Source organism: Dryobates pubescens, chromosome 34, assembly GCF_014839835.1.
Source record: "Dryobates pubescens isolate bDryPub1 chromosome 34, bDryPub1.pri, whole genome shotgun sequence".
Taxonomy (NCBI): domain Eukaryota; kingdom Metazoa; phylum Chordata; class Aves; order Piciformes; family Picidae; genus Dryobates; species Dryobates pubescens.
In genome coordinates, this window is record NC_071645.1 from 3,171,297 (window position 1) to 3,192,239 (window position 20,943).

Consider the following 20,943-nt stretch of genomic DNA (forward strand, 5'->3'; position numbering starts at 1 on the left):
ACATCCTTTCATTAATAACAGGGCATGAGACTTAATTAATGCCTTTAGAGCCTTTTGGGAGCCTCTGAAAGGTTCCATAGAAGAGCAAAGTATTGTTAATCCATCACCACCTTTCAAGTGATGGTGGACAATTTCCCATCACACATAGAGATCCTCCACTAAAAACCTTTGTGACCCTTTAGCCACAGGGGTGCCACAGGCTCTGCCATATCATTTTTTCTGCAATTTGCTCATTACTGACACTGCACAGCTCTCAGGATTAGGAAACATGCTCTGGCAATCTGTTGCAAAGGTTTGGGGTTAGCAAGTGAACTGCTTTTCAGGGACTGGGCTTTCAGCAGAGCTCACAGCCAGACTGCTTGAGTGCCCAGTACATGCAGCTAAGGACCAGGGGTCCAAACCTGCCTGACCAATGCTGAAACAGAGAGGTGAGTCAAGCTTGTCATGAGCAGGCTGAGAAAAGGGCTGGTGGGATCTGATCTCTGCCACAGAATTGCAGCCCTGGGCTCCCTGCAAAATCAGCTTGACATAACCTCTTCCACAGCATTTTGCAAAGAACAGATGCACTGTAACTCCCATTTTACCAAGAGGAGAAGCCAAGAGACAGAGCAGTGACCTAAGCCAGCTAAGCAGGAGAAATGGGGCTTGTGGCCAGATTTTCAGGGCACACTGGCTCAGCTGTACCTTGCTTCCTCACCTGCCCATGTCTGCTCAGGCAAAACATTTACAAAATAGTCTTGAGACATCCTGGAGACAGAAGCTGTCTGGCTACAAGCTATTATTATGCAACTAAATACTGCTAATGGACTTCTGAGCTACTTAAGGTTCTTAAAACTTCTATGCAAAACCAGAGCAGAGTAATAATGGAGCATGGCTGCATGTTTTTTCTTCTCCCCTGTCCCTCCCTCCTTACATCTCTTTTTCTCCTTACAGTGATTTTGGCTTTAAACTGAGTGATGACTTATCATTGGAAGTTTGTGTTCCTGACCCTGAATTTGCTGGGAAACCATATGACCCACCTGTTCCTTGTCCTGTTGGCTCAACTTACAAGAAGACTCGTGGGTATGTGTTGTACTTGGGAGGGCAACTTGGTCTTCTGATGCTGAGATTTATCCTATTAGTGATTCAAAAAGCCCCAAACAACCACAAAACCTACACACCCCATAAATGGCAGTGAACAAATTATGTGTTTGGATGTATGTCACAACATCTAATCTATAACTAAACACCATCTAGCTGCTCATGGGGGTGTGTTAGCAGTTGCCATGGAATAAACTGCCTGGCTGTGTCTGTTGCAGCTACCGAAAGATCTCTGGGGACACTTGTACAGGTGGAGACATTGAGTCACGGCTGGAAGGGGAGCTGGTACCTTGTCCACTAGCTGGTGAGTCTGAACAGGATTGCTTCAGGCACAAGGGCTTCTTTCATCAAACCTTTGGCTGGTGCCTGAGGGACCACACAAAATTTACCAGGAGGCTCTCAGACAAAACCTATGGTGCAGGAGATGAAATGTCTCTGTGGGTTACAAATTCATCATGTCCTGGTCCTGTCTAGGGGCCAGAGAATTGCTGAGGGACCTGCTCAGTTGCAGCTTCAGCCTGCAGTGCAGAGCCCTCTCTTGCTTCAAAGTCCTCAGAGGAGGCTGAAGGCAAAAAGCTTCTTATCCCCATTGCATCCTTGCTGTAGCAGGCTTGAACACAACTAGAAAGACAGGAGATCAAAGATAAGCCCATCCCGGAGAAACCCTTGGGAAGGTACCACCCTAGGACAGGCCACCATATACAGGTGAATGATGACTGCTTGGGGCCAGACTGAGGCAGAGGCTGCCCTTTGGTCTTCATGCCTGTGCCTGCTAGACTACACCTCTGTCCTTACTTCCTCCTCAAGCATATGAAGCACTGAAACAGCCTCTTGCTCCTGTGCTGCCAAGGTTATTTGCATTCCGCTCATTAGAGCTTTAATTTAATCTGCCGTCACGAGCTGCGTGATTAGCATGCTCCACACAGCAGCTCCACACAGCAGCTCCACACAGCAGCTCCACACAGCAGCTCCACACAGCAGCTCCAGAGCCAGCCCAAGACAGGGAAGCGGAAGGGATGGGGCGGCTGAGCCGGTGCTGCGGGCAGGGTGAGCCCTGGGGCTGTAGCTGAGCAGACCCTTCAGAGAAACCAGCCCTGCCAGCAGGAGGTTTCCCTGCACCTACCTAGGGTGCAAAAGCTATTCCAGGTGCAAAATGTCCTGGTGGGTGCCTGGGGAAGCATTCCCTCTGCTGGGATTCATGCCAGCGTTGTGCTTAGTTTTCCTCCTTGTTCAGAGCCTGACATGTTATTCACCCCTCCGAGCCCTCTTGAGCTATTTGGAGAGCTGTGTTAGTCATGCTGAGAAGAGCCCTGCTGATTGAAAAACAAACCTGCAGTCCCCACTGGGCTGGGCTTTGAAGTGCTGTGTTCCCAGAGTATTTGCTGATCATCCTCAGATACGTGTTGGCTTGCACCATGGTAACACTTTCATGTACAGTATCTGTTTCGTATCTCCGTATAATCTCATTAGGGATGCACAGCCAGAGTTACTTACTGACATTAGCTTTACTCATTAATAGCATTATTGGACTTCAGTGGTGGTGTGCTAATGCCCAGGAGACTTTGTCCCAGCCCAGGATTCCATTACATTGGATTCAGTGCAATTTAGAAGCAAAACCTGCTTTGGAATATTTGCTGCGGTGCCGATGTGCCCTCGGACTCGCAGCTTTACATCACTGCCATCATTCTGGTGAGCTTTCTGAGGGACAGGAGATCAGTGTTTCCTTTCTAATTGGCAGCAGACTAATGTGTGAAGAAAAAGGTCACAACAGCTTTTGCTGTCCTGACCTCCTCCTCCGGCCCTGGAGCAAACAAGGGCCGCAGTGTGTTCCCGGGCACGAGTGTGCGCAGGACCGCGTAAGGCTATTAGCCTGCTCTCATTAACCTAATCCCAGAGACAAAGGGCCTTTGCCTCCCCTATGCTGAGGTGCTAAAATGTGTGGTCAGAGTGAAGAAAAAATACCTGGAATTCTTCTTTTGCCCCTTGAGTAACCTAAACAGGCCAGAGATGTCTAAACAAGGCGCTCCCTGTTCTTGCAGAGGAGAATGAGTTCATTCTCTACGCCACTCGCTACTCCATCCACCGCTACGACCTCACCTCTGGTGTCAGCGAGGAGCTGCCCCTGGCTGGGCTGCGAGGAGCTGTGGCCCTGGACTTTGACTACGATCACAACTGCTTGTACTGGGCTGATGTCACCCTTGACATCATTCAGGTGAGCCAGGGAGAGGAACGGTGCCAGCTGCCCAAGTCATCGCTGCCTTGCACCAGGGGTGGGTTCTGCATACACACCCTGACGGGCATCTACTCCAACAGAGAGCTACCAGGATGATTAAGGGACTGGAGTACTGCCCTATGAAGAGAGGCTGAGATGGGAACCCTGGGGCTTTTTATTCTGGAGAAGACTGAGAGGGGATTTAACAAATGTTTATAAATACCTGAGGGCTGGGGGTCACGAAGGAGAGGACAGGCTCTGCTCAGTTGCACTGGATATCAGGGGCAATGGATATAAACAACAAGGGGCAATGAATATAAGCTACAGCACAGGAGGTTCCACCTCAGTATGAGGAGGAAGATCTTCACTGAGAGGGTCACAGAGCACTGGAGCAGGCTGTCCAGAGAGGTTGTGGAGTCTCCTTCTCTAGAGACTTTCAAGCCCCATCTGGATGCATTCCTGTGTGACCTGTACTGGATCCTATGGTCCTGCTGTGGCAGGGGGGTTGGACTGGATGATCTTCAGAGGTCCCTTCCAACCCCTAACATCCTATGATCCTGTGAACTACCCATGTTTACCTTGGGTCCTCCTCCTCTCTGAGCTTTCTGTTATGGCTTGCCTTGCATACCTGATGGCCCTCACCTTGAGGCTGTGGAAGTTCCTCATCTTTTTTTTCTCTTTTTTGCCTTTTTTTCTTTTTTTTCCAGCGTCTCTGTCTCAATGGCAGCTCTGGCCAAGAAATAATCATAAGCACCGGGCTGGAAACAGTGGAAGCTTTGGCCTTTGAACCTCTCAGTCAGTTGCTCTACTGGGTCAATGCTGGGATTCCTAAAATTGAGGTACAGTTATGGCCACTCATGCTACAAAGAGGTGTCAGTACCTCTTTGGGACAGCCAGGCCCTGATGTCTCATTGCTGGTGGAGCATTACTGAACACCAACCCTTGCCCCACATGCTGCTTTATTGGATCTAAATTGCCACATGCCACTTTATTTGGTCTAAATGCAAACAGTGAATGGTAACATTCGGCCCTGTATGCTTAAAGCAGGGTCAGGTTGTGAGGTGGAGCTGTGCAGCAGAAATGAGGAGGAAGAAAAGCGCCATCCACACCCAGCACGCTCAGCCAGCATGGGGTGCAGCCTGCGTGCTGCAGCAGCCAGCTGTGTGCCCAGTCCCAGGGCATATCAGTGCATGCACCAATCTGGCCCCCCTTGTCACCTGCCTCACAGGATGTGCTCCCTGTGCCCATGGCAGTTATTTTATGAACCTGTGCAGCTGCCCTGCCTCTTGCCTGCAGTGAGCACAGCCCTCTTGGTTTTGCTTTCGGTTCTAGGTTGCCAATCCAGATGGAGACCTGCGACTCACTGTCCTCAACTCCTCCATACTTGAACGACCCAGGGCCCTTGCTCTGGCTCCCCAGGATGGGTGAGAAAGCATCACAAGCAGTCAAGTGCCATGTTGTTCCCCAGGGGAACCACACCGGTGCAGTCCCTCCTGCACCACTACACCTATTAGAGGCAAACACAAGGAGGGTGCTGCATGGAAGGCTTTGTGAGGCTTGGCCCTCAAGGGCATGATGAAGGGACAGGGGTGGGGGGGGTACAGCTCACAGTCCTGCCCTGGGTAGCCCACTCCTGCCATTCCATGCCCAGCTAAGGCACCAGCTGCCTTGGAGCAGAGGTCACGAACTGGTTTGTACTGTCAGTTCAAGTGCTGTTTTCCTACCCATACATACCTACTAGTAAATAAATTTTCTTGCCAGTAAAAACTGCTCTGGTCAGGGGAGGGAGCTGCAGTGATGCACGAGAAACTGAGCCACGCTGAAATCCAGGAGCCAGATGCAGTTTACATCTTCCTGAGCGTGGTTTTGTGGCGGCTCCTGCGCTGCAAATGTAGCACTGCCAAATCTGGGCTGCCTTCAGCTGGCGTGCGCTGACGCAGAGCAGTTCAGCACAGGGTAACCTGCGGCTGCACTCTCACCACAGCACCTGAGGCTAAATCAGCCTCGCTGCTGCTTTGTAGATCTGCTGCTGGCCTTCATTAGAATTGCAAAGAGCTCCTTCTCCAAAGGCACGTCTTGCAAGAGATGTGGAATGTAAAGCATTCAAACCTCTGCTTCCTAACCTGTTTCCTTTTGATGAGCTGCTTTGCTATCACTTGGAGTAACTCCCCCTCTGCCTGTTGGCAGGCTGATGTTCTGGACAGACTGGGGAGACTCCAGAGCTGGCATTTACAGAAGTGACATGGATGGCTCAGCAGCTGGGTGCATCGTTTCAGAGGGTGTGAGGTGGCCCAACGGCATTTCCGTGGACGAGCACTGGATCTACTGGACCGAAGCCTACATGGACAGGATTGAGAGGGTTGATTTCAATGGGCTGCAGAGATCTGTGATCCTGGACAGCCTCCCTCACCCCTATGCTATTGCTGTATTTAAGGTAGGTATGCAGGGACTCCTTTCCTGTTGGCATGTGTTTCCATGGCATGCTTGCTCTGAGGTTGGTCTGTGTAAGAAAACAGGTGGCAGGGGGGTGTTGAGCATGCTGGGTTTGGAGGGTAGGAGTGGGTGTGATGCTTGCTTGTTTTCTGCTCCTGGCACCTTTCCACAAAGCCCTGAAATGGGCAGGCAGGTGCAGCTGAAACTGGGACCAACATCCTTGAGATGCTCAGCGTGCCCCATCAGCTGCACTGTGCTGTCTTCCCCAGACTCTGCTGCTCAGCAGATGCTGCTTCCCCTCCTGCTCAAATGCCAGTTCTGGTTTTCCTCATCTTTTTCCCTTGGGCTGGGGAGACTTCACAGTCTCTATTGCCCCACATACCTAGGTGGTTGGGGTGCAGGTAACCACTGATGGCCCTGGCAGTGCTAAGAGCAAAGCCTGTGTTTCAGAATGAGATCTACTGGAACGACTGGTCACAGCTAAGTATTTTCAGAGCGTCCAAAACCAGCGGCTCAAGAATGGAGATCTTAGTTGGCCGATTAAATGGGATCATGGATATGAAGATCTTTTACAGAGGAAAGACAACAGGTAATGGCATGAGTGTGCAGATGTTCTTTCCTGCAGTTTCCACAGGTTCCCAGGCCACTGGGCCCTCCTGGCTCGTGTTTCATCAGCCTGAATATGTTCCTGCAAGGTTTGAAGTGCCCAGGTGCCATTGTAAGGAATGCATTTCATGAGCAGCACATCCTGCTTTTTGCCTGCCAGGAGAGGTGCTCCCTGTCAGGAACAGAGCCTGTGGGGCAGTTGGCTGTGGTGGCACCTCATAGTTTAGGGTACAAAACCTGGCCTTTCCATGCAAGGTGCAGTGTGAGTGGGAAAAAAGAAGGAAAGGAAAAAAAGAGTCTCAGAGCTGCACCACCTTTGTCCTCCATTTAGTCATGAGTCTGGGCTGTGATAAGGAGGCTCCTGCATGATGAATCCACTGAAGGGATTGGCTTCATTGTCAGATGGTTATAAGACCATCAAAGGGCTTTGCCAGTCAGCAGCCTGCAAGAGAAAGGGAGGACATTTAAGGCACTTGATCTCCTTGGAGCAGATGGCTCTGTGTGTTTCTAAAGCCAGCCTCAGCACTCAGTGCTGCAGGGCTGGCTCCTGGCAGGGGTGTGAACACAAAGCCTGGGATGGCAGGTAGAGCTGGGCTTCCCGCAGCATCTCCAGCTCTCTGTCTTGACAGTGTCCCCTTCCTCTTTGCCCTTGTGCCAGGAGAGAATGCCTGCATCACCAAGCCCTGCAGCCTGCTCTGCCTGCCCAAGTCAAATAAAGGCAGGAGCTGCAAGTGCCCCGAGGGGGTGTCCAGCACTGTGCTGCCCACAGGGGAGGTGCAGTGTGACTGTCCTCATGGCTACCTCATGAAGAACAACACTTGCATAAAGGAAGGTAACCCCCTGCTTGATTCTTAAGGTTTTTACCTTTTTGAAAGGTCAGCATGACCTCTCTGCTGCCCTTTGAGGGAGGAGGGGTAGTGCCTGTCTCCTGAGAGCCTCTCCTGCCAGCTTGTTTTTGTTTTCCCTTTGGCACCAGAAAACACGTGTCTGCCCAACCAGTACAGATGCTTCAATGGGAACTGCATAAACAGCATTTGGCAGTGTGACAACGACAATGACTGTGGGGACATGAGCGACGAGAAGAACTGCCGTGAGTGTCCTGCCGTGCTGCTCGCCCCTCCAAAGCTAGAGCTCTGCTGTGTCTGCCCTGCACCTGAGCCCAGGGGCCATGCCCCCTTCAGAGTCAGTGAGCACCCCACTGAATCATAGAATCAACCAGGTTGGAAAAGACCTCAGAGATCATCAAGTCCAACCTATTACCTAATACTTAACACCTCCTGACAACTAAACCACGGCTCCAAGTGCCACATCCAAGCCTTTTTTGAACACCTCCAGGGATGGTGACTCCACCACCTCCCTGGGCAGCACATTCCAGTGGCCAATTACTCTTTTAGGGAAGAACTTTCTCCTCACCTTGAACCTAAACTTCCCCTGGCACAGCTTGAGACTAGGTCCTCTTGTTCTGACACTGGTTGCAGGTACAACTACCTCCTTTCAGGTAGTTGCAGAGAGCAATAAGGTCTCCCCTGAGCCTAAACAGTTTAAACAACCCCAGGCTAAACAACCCCAGCTCCCTCAGCCTCTCCTCATAGAGCTTTTGCTTGAGACCTCTCCTCTGCCTCGTTGCCCTTCTCTGAACATGTTCGAATATCTCAATGCCCTTCTTAAATTGAGGAGCCCAGAACTGGACACAGTACTCAAGGTATCCTCCTTTGGTAGACATCCCAAGCTGGTCAGATGAGTCTTGTCCTGCAAGGACAAGATGTAGATGTCTAAAATTCAGAGAGACTGGTGCCAGCTCTCATGCAAGGGCAAGTCTTTGTCTCTTGCAGTAATTGTTCTGAGGCTGATTGATGGCACAGCCAATGCTGTGGAAAAGAGTGCAGATAAAAAGTGACTTTCTGTTCTGCTTCATGTGGATGTGTGCCTCCTGCTGAGCTGATCCCCAGAGAGGTGGCTAGCCCCTCTCTGTGCCCAATGATGTCATTGAAATACAGTAATGGCAACTGGGGCTGCACTGACAGCAGCTGGCAGGGTCTGCTTCTCTCCCTTCACTGTCCTGCACCAGGTACACAGCCTCAGGCAGCAGGAATCGTTTTCTAACCTCCACTTTCACCACCTCCTACTCCTTCTCTCCCTCCCTGCTGCATTAGCCACCACCGTGTGTGATGCCGACACCCAGTTCCGCTGCCAGGGCTCAGGGACCTGCATTCCGCTGTCCTACAAATGCGACCTGGAGGATGACTGTGGGGATAACAGCGACGAAAGTCACTGTGGTGAGTGCCCTGAGTCAGACCTGCAGTCCTGTCCTGTGCAAGGGCGGAGAGCCAGCAGTGTTTTAGGGCAGGGTGCTACTCACAGACACTGCTTTGCCTGCTTATCCTGCCTAACAGCCACCTCCTCCCATCCTTTACTGGGTCCTGGAAAGTGAGGGATGAGAGAAGAGAGAGAGGCCATGTGCTAATTCTCCCCCTCGTTGTGGTCTGGCAGGGACACCTCTGTGTCAGCTCTCCCACTCTCCTTGGCTACTGCTGCGACCTGACCCCAAGCTGACCTTAAGCAGCTGCCCAGCAAGCTCATGGGTTGCTCAGTGGTGCCACGTTTGTGGCCATCCACCTCCAGCTTAGCCAGTCAGAGAGCTGGGCTGTTGAACTCAAAGACAGAAGAGGCTGGGAGTCAACTCTTGGTCATTCAGGAAACCGTGCTGTCAAGATGAGTCTGCTTTGCAGGGCAATTGAGTCTGACTTCTGAGACATCAGCCTCCTCTCCTCGGTCAACAGCCCATGTGAAACTTTTTCTCCTCCTCTCCCCTGGCCCTGACATCTGAACTGGCTGTGCTTGTTTGCAGAGGCTCACCAGTGTAGAAATGATGAATTCAGCTGCAGCTCAGGGATGTGCATTCGTCGCTCCTGGATGTGTGATGGTGATAATGACTGCAGGGACTGGTCTGATGAAGTGAACTGCACTGGTAAGCCCTTTGATGTGATCAATAGTCTGTTGCAGACATTCCTTACTTGCAACCTGAGGTGCTATAAGACATCAGACAATGTCTTGTGCCTCAGTTTCCCTGCTAGGTAGCTGAGCCACCCAGCAAGGCAGCTGGGCAGCTTGCAGCTCAGCTCAGGGTGGTGTCATGCCCTGAAAGTGAAAGGTTTCTTCACTCCAGTGCCTTCAGCATGCCTTGGGCCTCACTGTGAATTTGCTGACAGCTTTGTGATGCTCACGCAGCGACCCAGCTTTGCCTTGAACTTGCAAGATTGCACTGACAGATGTGCCTTGCTGTGCGATGGCCACAGGGCCACCCACCTTCTGTGCACCAGCTAGCAGTGCCTGTGCCTCTGAAGCTCCCTGGAATGGAAGAATGGGTCTGTGGCTGCTGGGCAGCCAGGGGATTCTTCTGTGCCTCAACCACCTCCCTGGGCAGCCTGTTCTAGTGTTCTACCACCCTCGTAGTAAAGAACTTGCTCCTGATACCCAATCTAAATCTCTTCTCTAGTTTGAAGCCATTGCCCCTCGTCCTGTCACTGCAGGCCTTTGTAAACAGTCTCACTCTGTCCTGGGGCTCTGGCACAAGGAGCTAGGGAGATCCCTTTCAGGCCTCCCAGCTCCCTTGTGCTCACCCCCTGTGGCATTTGCTGTGCCTTGAGCTCACACAGGGTTTCTAGCACGGCGCTGGAGCTCCTGGTCGTTAGTATTCCGAGCGCGCGGCTCTAGGAGAAGGTTTAATTTCTATTGGTATCACTTATCTCTCATATGAGTTTCTCCAGAGAGAGAGAATTACTCAGGAAAGGAAGCTACTTGAGGAGGGAAAAAAAAAAAAAAAGCCCTATCAGGTTTGTAAAGCTGAAAGCTGAAATTATCTAAGAGGATCACAATTATTTGAGAAACATTTCATTTGACTTCACCGGCTGCAATTATTGCTCTTATCTCAAATAATTACATTTCACACTGCATACCTAATAGAATATTACTGCCACCAGATTCTGCTATTTTGAAATATCTGCAAGTGCATGTCACTCTCAGACCTAAAATTCCGTAGCAGGCAATTTAATTAAGTTGAACGTGGCTTTTCTTCTCGGGAGCGACGAGTGCTCTCCTGCCTGAAGAGCAGCATTTGTCTGCAAAGTGACAACACAGGCTAGGCTTCAAGCAAGATATCCCACAGGCAGAGAGTTCCTTGACAGGAGCTTAAGGAAAGCCAGAGCCCTACTGCCAAGGAAAGCCAAAGGGAATTGTATTTCTAATTCGTGTTGGCCACACGGAACAGCCTTGCCTGCGTTAATTAAAGGCTGTCCCTGAGTCTCTGCTGCCATGCACAGGGCACTCTGATGCTCTGCCAGGTCTTGCAAAACTGGATAGGATAGGATAGGATAGGATAGGATAGGATAGGATAGGATAGGATAGGATAGGATAGGATAGGATAGGATAGGATAGGATAGGGTAGGGTAGGGTAGGATAGGATAGGATAGGATAGGATAGAATAGGGTAGGATAGGATAGAATAGGGTAGGATAGGATAGAATAGGGTAGGATAGAATAGAATTAACCAGGTTGGAAGAGACCTTTGAGATCATCGAGTCCAACCTATCACCTAACACCATCTAATCAACTAAACCATGGCACCAAGTGCCTCATCCAAGCTCTTCTTAAACACTTCCAGTGATGGTGACTCCACCACCTCCCTGGGCAGCACATTCCAATGGGCAATCTCTCTTTCTGGGAAGAATTTCTTCCTCACCTCCAGCCTAAACCTCCCCTGGTGCAGCTTGAAACTGTGTCCTCTTGTTCTGGTGCTGCTTGCCTGGGAGAAGAGACCAACCCCCACCTGGCTACAACCTCCCTTCAGGTAGTTGTAGACAGCAATAAGGTCTCCTCTGAGCCTCCTCTTCTCCAGGCTTGCTTGCTTGCTGTGACATTTCTTGCCATCTCTGGCAAGGTGCTGCCACCTTGCTCTCACACACCAGGGGCTGAGATTGAAGGCAAAATGCCTCCTGCCTTTGAGAGAGCTCAGGGAGGGCTTGACTAGCCTCCAAAAGCCATCGCTGAGGCGCAGCAGGCTTGTAAGGAAGCATGGCACACACAGGCAAAGACCCAGAGAGAGCCTGGACCCCAGCAACCTCTTGCCTGGGGCCCTTGGGATGCTCTGAAGCTGCACTCAGAGCTGGATCCTGCCATGCTGTGCAGTCCTGGTATGGGTGTGCAGCAGCAGGGCCTGGCACAAGGTGTGCCACAGTGCATGGGGAGGCAGTGGTGCCCCAGGCTCAGGCAGTCCCCCTGGCTCTGGTTTCAGCAGTATATCACACCTGTGAGGCCTCCAGCTTCCAGTGCCACAATGGCCACTGCATCCCACAGCGCTGGGCCTGCGACGGCGACGCCGACTGCCAGGACGGCTCCGACGAGGACCCTGCCAGCTGCGGTAATTGTGGAGGGGGCTCTGCCACGGGGTGGGAGGCATTCCTTCAAACTCCCTGAGGTGAGCCTGCAGCAGACTTGGGGATGATTCACAGGTTGCACTAGGTTGGAAGGGACCCTCAAAGCTCATCTTATCCAAGCCCCTGCAGTTGGCAGGGACACCTCCAGCTAGATCAGGCTGCCCAGGGCTGCATTGAGGATGGTCTTGAATGTCTCTAGGGACAGAGCCTCAACCACATCCCTGGGCAACCTGTTCTAGCATTTCACCACTCTCCTTGTGAAGAATGTCCTGCTGATGTCCAACCTAAATCTCCCCTGCTCCAGTTCAAACCTTTGCCCCTTGTCCTATCACTCCAAGTCCTTCTAAGCAGTCCCTCCCCAGCCTTTGCTGTAAGTCCCCAAAAGCAGGCAGACACAGGGAGAAGGCACCTGGGGCTGTGCCGTGGCTTTTTGTAGCCAGATAAAGGCAGCTTTAATAAACAAATCAACCAACCACAAAACTTCCTCCCAATTCTGAATTTCAGAAAAGAAGTGCAATGGCTTCCAGTGCCCCAATGGCACCTGCATCCCAACCAGCAAGCACTGTGATGGCATCAACGACTGCTCCGATGCCTCTGATGAGCAGCACTGTGGTGAGTCCTGGGGCCATGGGGAGCTGCTGAAGCCCTGGCAAGAGAGGGCTGACAGCCTTCATGGTCTGCCAAGCCTGTCTCTGGCTCACTGGGAGAAAAGCCCTGGTAGGATAATGGGAAAGCCTTAGTTAGCATTCCCAAGCCCCCTGGGAAATCAGCTGGTCTGCGGATGTCAGCAAAAGGCACAGTAGGCAGGGCTGTGAAGGCTGGGGAGGATGTGCTGTCAGGAGCTGTATTCAGGGGGGTCACTAAACCCTTCCTGACATCTGTGCCAACCCACTTGCACCCCAGTGTGTTACCTGACGAGGGCAGGGACAGAGCTCAAGCAATTGTGTTGGGAACTTCCTGTAACTTCCTCAAATCCAGCTGCTGCACTCAGGTCTGTGCAGATCACAGCGAGTGGCATTCCTGCTGCCAAGGACAGCAGGGGTGCCATCCCCTCTCCTCCTCACCCCCCATCTCTCCAGAGCCCCTGTGTACCCGCTACATGGATTTCGTCTGCAAGAACCGGCAGCAGTGCTTGTTCCACTCCATGGTGTGCGATGGCATCATCCAGTGTCGAGACGGGTCAGATGAAGATGCCAACTATGCTGGCTGCTGTAAGTGTGATCCTGGGCATCTTGGTGAGAGGAGGGTTGGATAGAGCATGAGATCAGAGGCACAGAGAGGAGAATGTGCTTGCCTGGTTATTTGAGAGCTGCCAGATCTCTGGCTCTGAGCTGTAGTGCTCTGCTTATAAATCCATGATTGCCTCTGAGTGTTCTGCTTGCTTCCTCCCTCCTCAGCAATAAGCTTCCCTCAAACCTTTGCTCTTTTCACTAAATGTCTGATGTCTCCCTGTGCTGCCCTGCAGCCCAGGACCCCGAGTTCCACCGGACCTGTGACCAGTTCAGCTTCCAGTGCCAGAATGGTGTGTGCATCAGCCTGGTGTGGAAGTGCGATGGGATGGATGACTGTGGAGATTACTCTGACGAAGCAAACTGTGGTGAGCAGTACCTCAAGGTCTCTTGAAGGCATAGCTCCAGCCTCCTTTGAATTTCAGGAGCACAGAGCACACTCGTGTGTGTGTGTGTAGCATTCTGCTTGCACACTGCAGGGTGTCTTACATGGAGACCAGTAGCATTTTCCTCATACTGCAGGTAGGTTAACTAAATCACAATGAACAATCCAATACAACTGGCACATACTGTGCTTGACTAAGTCATATGTGACCATATTTACTCCACAGATTCCCAGCTTAAAGCAGACAGGCAGTTTGCAGCCAAACTCAATATTTACTGCTGTTCCCTGGGTAGCTGCAGGAGCTGTACCCAGCCAGATGAAGCAGCTCTGTCTTCATTTCAGAGTTGCAGGGTTTGCTTCTCCGTTTCTGCCATGCTCTGTCTGGATTTTGCTCTGGTTCTGAGATCATAGGCAGTATCTGGCCACAAAGCACCCAGCATGCGGACATAATAATAGTGGTGGCCACAAGCTGGCAAGGGCTGTAAGGAGTGGGGATGCTGAAGATAAAAGGGGAGGACCCTGCCTGTGCTGCTCAGGCAAAGAGAGTGATGCTCTCTGGGCTAGCTGTAGCCCAGCCTGAGCCACTCTCATGCCTCATCTGTGTTGAAGACTGGTGAGATAACACAGGGCTCTCCTGTCCTTGTCAGAAAACCCAACAGAGGCCCCGAACTGCTCCCGGTACTACCAGTTCCAGTGTGGGAATGGGCACTGCATCCCCAACAGGTGGAAGTGCGATGAGGAGAACGACTGTGGGGACTGGTCTGATGAGAAGGACTGCGAGGGTAAGGGCGCAGGGCACACTGCTCTGCTTGTGGGAGCCCAGGCCAAGGCTGGGTGGTGGCACACAGAAGGACCACTCTCAGCATCTGCTGCTTGGGACAGCCTGTTCCAGCCTGCATGGCTCCAAATTCTCCACATCAATGAGCTGTGTGCACTCTCATGCATCTTTTTACTCTGTGTTTCTGGCAATCCTGATCAGGGGCTGTGCAGATAGCACACAGGTGAAAGCATTGGGCCCGTAATGCCTTACCTGTTCCCCCACCTCCCTCTGCTGGTAGTGGCTCTTGTTCTGCTGGGAAGAGCACAGCTTGGAGCAGGTGCAGCAGAGATCAGCTCTCACTGGTGTACTTTCAGGTTCTCCAGTTCATCCCATTACTACCTCAACCCCACCGACCTGTTTGCCCAATCACTTCCGTTGCAACAGCGGTGCCTGCATCATGAACAGCTGGGTCTGTGACGGCTACAAGGATTGCACTGATGGCTCTGATGAGGAAGTCTGCCCTACTTCACGTAAGTTTTTCTCTTCCCCACCCCTTCCCTTTTTCTTTGGGATCACAGAATTGTTAGAGCTGGAAGGGACCTCAAAGACCATCTAGTTCCAACCCCCCTGCCACGGGCAAGGACACCTCACACTAGATCAGGTTGCCCAGAGCCACAGCCAGCCTTGCCTTAAAAACCTCCAGGGATGAGGCTTCCACCACCTCCCTGGGCAACCTGTGCCAGTGTCTCCCCACCCTCATGGGGAAGAATTTCATCCTAACATCCAATCTGAATCTACCCATTTCTATTTTTGTTGCATTCCCCCTAGTCCTATCGTTACCTGACACCCTAAAAAGTCCCTCCCCAGCTTTCTGGGGATCACATCTGCAAGGTCTGTCAGACTTTCACTCTCAGAGTGTCAACAGATTACAGGGCTAAATTACACTGTGGTGTAAAAGCCCTCCTCTCTCCCTTAAGTCAGACCCTCTGCCACCTGCTGGGATACTGCTCCAGCTTCACATGTGGCATGAATTACTGCTGCAGCAGATCCTTGCTTAAATGTCACATCTCAGACTGTATTGGGTCATGGGGAGCAGGGCAGCAGAGGGGGTTTCCAACCCATGCTTATGCTGAAGGTCAAAGAGAGTTTATCCTCGCTGTGGTCCTTGCTAAGGCTTGTGGAGCTCTGAGCTGGAGGAGGACATCCCCTGCAAACCAAGTTGGTTTTCCATCCCTCTGCAGTCAGGAGAGAGGATGGCTTAGGCTCATCCCAGCAGAAGCCATCCACCTGCTGGATGGGAAGAGATTGCCATCTAGTGGAGTAGGGACCCGGGGACAGGTTTTAGTCCTTGCTGGTAACAGCGGCAGCCTGGCCGTGCCATGGGTGGTTTCCTCACTCGCTACTGTGCACAGGACCCAACGCCACAGCCACCTCCCCAGCACTGCCAGGACGCTGCAGCAGGTTCGAGTTCGAGTGCCAGCAGCTGCACAAGTGCATCCCCAACTGGAAGCGCTGCGATGGGCTGCGGGACTGCAAGGACGGCACAGACGAGAGGAACTGCCGTAAGTGTGGGCAAGGGAGAGCATGTCACAGGATGTTAGGGGTTGGAAGTGACCTCTGAAGATCATCCAGTCCAACCCCCCTGCCACAGCAGGACCATAGAATCCAGCACAGGTCACCCAGGAATGCATCCAGATGGGGCTTGAAAGTCTCCAGAGAAGGAGACTCCACAACCTCTCTGGGCAGCCTGCTCCAGTGCTCTGTGACCCTCACAGTGAAAAACTGTTGAGGTGGAGCCTCCTGTGCTGTGGTTTATATCCATTACCCCTTGTCCTGTCACAGGGCACAACTGAGCAGAGTCTGTCCCTTCTCTCTTGACACTCAGCCCTCAGATATTTATAAACTTTATTACATCTCCTCTCAATCTTCTCTTCTCCAGACTAAACAGCCCCAGGGCTCTCAGCCTCTCCACACAGGGCATGAGCTCCAGTCCCTTAGTCATCCTGGTAGCTCTCTGTTGGACTCTCTCCAGCAGATCCCTGCTGGGCTCTTTCCGTTTGGAAGCCCTTTGTGATGACAGGGAGGACACCAAGGAGTTTCACTGCTGGTGAAACCCTTACAGTAAAACAGAAATACAAAGCCCAAACAATTGGTGCTATTCCCATCAGAAGTCCATTTGTTGTTTTCTGTGGGATAAGCTCCAGCTTCTTCTGATGCCACCATGCCAGAAGATGCAGCCAGAACTAGACAGCCCTATCACTGACACACTCTGCCTGAGTTCCATACCTGTCATGTAGCTACCAAGGCATCTTTTGAAGCAGCACTGGCATTGCTAGGAGCCCTGTGCTGGCAAGGGAACTTTCCTGCCTCAAGCCCTAAAACCATTCTCCCATTTCTGCCATTTCAGCTACACACAGCACCCTGTCATGCCCTAATGGTTATAAATGTGAGGATGGAGAGGCCTGCATCCTGCTGACGGAGCGCTGTGATGGATACCTGGACTGCTCGGACAGCAGCGATGAGAGTAACTGTACTGGTAAGCAGCAGCTCTCTCCCATTTCTTGTGCCCTGCTCTGTCCTGGATACCTGACCTTTCATTCACAACATCCTAGATGTATCTGCCTCTGTTCAGTTGTCCAAGGTACCTCCTCACCTAATCAGCTGGGTGAAGCTTCCCTAACACACGGACAATTTGTTTTCATGCAGCCTCAGACAGAAAAACAACTTTAAGATGGGTAGCAGCAAAGCTGTCTGATTTTCTGTGGCCCATGAGTGAAGCAACAACCTCCAGCTCTGCTTTCCTTTGCAAGGTGACCCTGGGAGCCATAGCACATGTCGTGCTGCCATCCCTGGCCCTCCCACGCTGGCCTTTGGTGGCCCTGTGGAGGCAGGCAGGAGGCAGGCAGCAGCCCGCCCTGGGCAGATAACAGCAATCAATCACTGCCTCTGGCCAGCCACGAGGTTCAGCTGTGTGCCTGCTGAAGTGCTTGGGGGTTTGAGCATCAATCAGGGTGTAGTTCTTTAATTAAGTATTGATTGGGACAAGCTAGCAGGTTCAGGAAAGGGGGAAGGAGCTGCCAAGATTCACAGCTCAGCTGCTAAGCCAAGGGGAAACCATCTCATTTCCCTTGGACAGCTTGTTCTGCCGTGCCAGTCCATGGACCTGCATGCCTGCTGGGTTTCATTTCCACTTGGGTAGGGAAAGTGAAGCAGCAGTAGTTTGGCTTCACTCCAGTTGGTTTCTGTACAGCACTGGGAATGAAGCTCAGCACCCTTGCAGGGCCAGGCCACAGCACTCGGATGCAGGCTCCAACATGCAATCCCCAAAGGGAGAGAGCAGGGAGGGGTCTAGCAGGAACAGGGCATGGGTTTGGGCCATTTCAAGTAAACACCTCCAGTATCCCCCACTGCCAGTGCTGGACTTCATGGTGCTGTTGTCCCCTAAATGCCTTTCCCAAGGTCAGATGGCAGATTCAGCTGCAGAGCTCATGTCAAGGCAATCCCCAGACTACTGCTTAATTACCAGCTTTTGCCTGGATCCTTCTGCTGCACACAAGATATGATAAGGAAAACCACACAAAGGCCCTGGGTGGCTTACAGTGACAGCACAGATTCAGTGCACAAGCAGAAGATTGCCTTGGTTTGCACTGATCAGCCTTCACTCATATGCTTCCAAAATGATGTTTAAAAGTATTCCATCAGCAGCCACCCTTTCTCTTTCTGTAAGGGAAAGGGCTTGCTTGCATGATAAAGCATAAAGGCAACCAAGATATTCTGGGGAAAACCAAGAGCACCAGGGCTCCAAACTGCCTTCTGATGAGCCTGCTCTTCTACACCCACATAAATTACACATCTAATTTGAATGGTTCACATACTCCAGTCATACTTTCTACCTCTACAAGTTGTTTGTGCCATGAACATAGCTTCTGTTTCTGTTCTGGGCAAAGAGCTTATTCCTTTCCAATGGAATAACTTACCCCATTGCCTGCTTAGATGACACCATCGTGTACAAGGTCCAGAACCTCCAGTGGACTGCTGATTTCTCTGGTGATGTCACTCTGACATGGGCTCGCCCAAAAAGAATGTCCTCAACCTCCTGTGTCTACAATGTCTATTACAGGTACCCTGTACATGTCTATTGCATGATCCATTGCTATTTGTATCAAGCAAAGGGTAGGAGGGCACAAGCACAGGCATCAGTGTGCCTGCATTTACAGTAAAGCACCACACAGAGCCAGGCCTGAAAGACTGCAACCCAGTTCTGCTTGGAAAATCTTCTAGTATTTGGTTGCAAAAGAGATCCAAAATAGCTGTAACTAGGGGGCATTTGTGAAAAGCTGTGTTTGTTTCCTCCCTGGTTGTTTACTCAGTCAGTAATGTGGCTATATTTGGGGTATTTTTCCACTCGGGTCTTCTCTTTGTGGGATGGTTAACAATGAGAACAAAGTCAAGAAGAAATTAGAGCACAGCAGTTACAGAAAACCTCAGAGGACAGTCACTAAGCTATGTTTAGTTCAGGCTGTCAAAGAGCATCTTTTCCAGCCCTTGGTGTGGCTTTACTGAAAACTGAGCAGCAAGCTCTTAGCGTGCAGTGGATGGTTTCACCTCCTGACTGGAGGGCTGGGACTCTCCCGTGCAGGTTGGTCGGTGAAAGCATTTGGAAGGTTTTGGAAACCCACAGCAACAAAACCAACAGCATTTTGAAAGTCCTCAAGCCTGACTCCACCTATCAGGTGAAAGTCCAAGTGCAGTGCCTCAGCAGAGTCTACAACACCAATGACTTCATCACCCTCCGGACACCTGAAGGACGTAAGCAGACCTGCGTGGTCCTATCAGTCACCTAATGCACTCCACTCCAGCTCAGAAAGTAGATCCCTGTAATGAACAAAAGGAGTCTTCCCACAGGCCTGGGAATTGTGTTGGAGCTGGGGGCTCCCTGCCTAAAGTCAGTCCTGCACTGAGTTACCAACCTGCCCATGACTTAGTGGTTTAATATCACTGGAAAGTTCATCTCTTCCTACAGTGCAGTGAAGAGCCCATGGGGCTGTCAGTACTGCCTGCTAGGAGCAAGATCTTTCTAGCTACAGAATGGAAGTCAGGCTAAGGAAGGGGTGCAAAATAAAGCAAAAAGCTTAGTGAAATTCCAGCTTCACATTATGAAGAAGGCTTGCTTTCTCCAGAGCAGGGGAGAAAGGAACTTGGGACACAGCTGCAGGAGTGAGACATCTCCCATGAGCCAGGACCACTTGGCCCTTCCCACACTGTCTCTACCGTTCAGGGAGACCCTGCTTTTCCCTGTGTGATCCAGGCACACACATATGACTAACACCTCTGTTTCTCTTCCAGTACCAGATGCTCCCTTTAACCTTCAGCTGTCCTTGAAGAAAGAAGCTGAAGGAGTGGTGATGGGCTGCTGGAGTCCCCCCGTGAATGCCCACGGCCTCATACGGGAATTTATCGTGAGTCCTGCTGCCCAGCTGGGGCTGGTCCAGATTGGTGGTGGGACAGGGAAGGCTGGTGGGACTCACAGCAGTGTGGACTGGTCTGACTGAATACAGCTCTCTCTGCACAGGGGTCAGGCCACAAATAGGGCATTTTGTGTACAGGAAATCTGCTGAGAGCATTGAGCAAGTTGGGAGAAGAAATGCTGCAGGGCTGTAGGTAGTGATGCAGCCCTCAAGCTCATCATTTCATTTCTGTCTTTCCAAGCTTTCATACTTCTTTCTACTGCCATTTTGACACAGAGAGACCTGTAACCTTGTTGACTATGGAGCCTTCATTCCTTGTTTTGGTGCTCCTAGGTGGAATACAGCAGGAGTGGATCCAAAGAGTGGTCATCCCTTAGAACCACCAGAAACTACACCGAGATCGAAAACTTGCAGGTCAACACCCTGTACACAGTTAGGGTGAGTGTTTTCAGAGCTGTGTCTGTGCATGCTCTCATCACTGTTCACTAACTGATATAAGCCCTGCACTGTCAAGTACTTGCTAAGAAATTATGTTGTTAAAATCCTGCCCTTTACTGGCAACCCACAATGGGGGCTTGGCATTTGCTTTGCTAACATACATAGTTTCAAGGCCTGAACTAAGGCCCTTGATTTTCTCCTTTTCCCAGAAGGCCAGGCTGTATTAAGAAATCTGCACTGCTAATTGCCCATTCCAATGTCACTGCAATTGCACTGGATCTAGGCCAGAGATAAATTTGGTCCTCACTGTGGCACTGGGAAAAGAAGCAGATCTGCCTGTGGGGAATGTATGCATATGGGAGAGGCTGGGTAATTATAGACAGAAGTAATAAGAATAGGAAATGAAAGTCTGCACAGTAAGCCCTGGGAAGTATATGCTGTGCCATTGTCCATCCTCCCTGTGCTGCATGAGCATGGGTTTTTGGGGGAGGTGGGTTAGCAGCCCCCCACTCCCCAGGAATCACTGTTATTCTCACAGACAGTTGGAACAAGTCCTTCTTTCCATGGTATTCCTTCCTGTACTAATCTCTTCCTGAATAAATCTTTAGACCTGGATTTAGTGCACAGGCTTCTCTGGCATGGTTCTTACCTATGCTATGGTCATCAGAGTCCAAAGCTCCTTATCTTGATGGACCCCTCATAAAGATCTCATGAGAGAGCAGTTATCTGCAATGAGGACACACCACCCTCCTCTTAGATTCCTTTAATTGACTTAAAGTAGTCTGCTTTATCTCTGTAATAAGCATTTTATTGCCAAGTAATTAAGCTATTGTTTGCTTCAAAGTCCTTTTCCCAAGAGCTCTGCCACATCCATAACCTTGCTCTAACCTCCTTCTCTGTT

The 20,943-nt window shown here is 51.1% G+C and overlaps 1 protein-coding gene across 1 annotated transcript in view; it reads left to right on the plus strand.

Annotated features, from left to right (window-relative positions):
• SORL1 (sortilin related receptor 1) overlaps positions 1-20,943 on the plus strand; it is a 53,301-nt gene that overhangs the window by 23,152 nt on the left and 9,206 nt on the right. Inside the window, exons 15-37 of the mRNA XM_054176223.1 lie at positions 934-1,062; positions 1,299-1,384; positions 3,120-3,292; positions 4,000-4,131; positions 4,625-4,716; positions 5,480-5,726; positions 6,176-6,314; positions 6,990-7,163; positions 7,308-7,421; positions 8,485-8,607; positions 9,180-9,299; positions 11,621-11,746; positions 12,267-12,374; positions 12,842-12,973; positions 13,228-13,359; positions 14,024-14,158; positions 14,511-14,666; positions 15,549-15,698; positions 16,544-16,672; positions 18,130-18,256; positions 18,776-18,945; positions 19,483-19,595; positions 19,938-20,042. Coding sequence (XP_054032198.1) covers positions 934-1,062; positions 1,299-1,384; positions 3,120-3,292; positions 4,000-4,131; positions 4,625-4,716; positions 5,480-5,726; positions 6,176-6,314; positions 6,990-7,163; positions 7,308-7,421; positions 8,485-8,607; positions 9,180-9,299; positions 11,621-11,746; positions 12,267-12,374; positions 12,842-12,973; positions 13,228-13,359; positions 14,024-14,158; positions 14,511-14,666; positions 15,549-15,698; positions 16,544-16,672; positions 18,130-18,256; positions 18,776-18,945; positions 19,483-19,595; positions 19,938-20,042 — 3,112 coding nt within the window. The remainder of the gene's footprint in view (positions 1-933; positions 1,063-1,298; positions 1,385-3,119; positions 3,293-3,999; positions 4,132-4,624; positions 4,717-5,479; positions 5,727-6,175; positions 6,315-6,989; positions 7,164-7,307; positions 7,422-8,484; positions 8,608-9,179; positions 9,300-11,620; positions 11,747-12,266; positions 12,375-12,841; positions 12,974-13,227; positions 13,360-14,023; positions 14,159-14,510; positions 14,667-15,548; positions 15,699-16,543; positions 16,673-18,129; positions 18,257-18,775; positions 18,946-19,482; positions 19,596-19,937; positions 20,043-20,943) is intronic.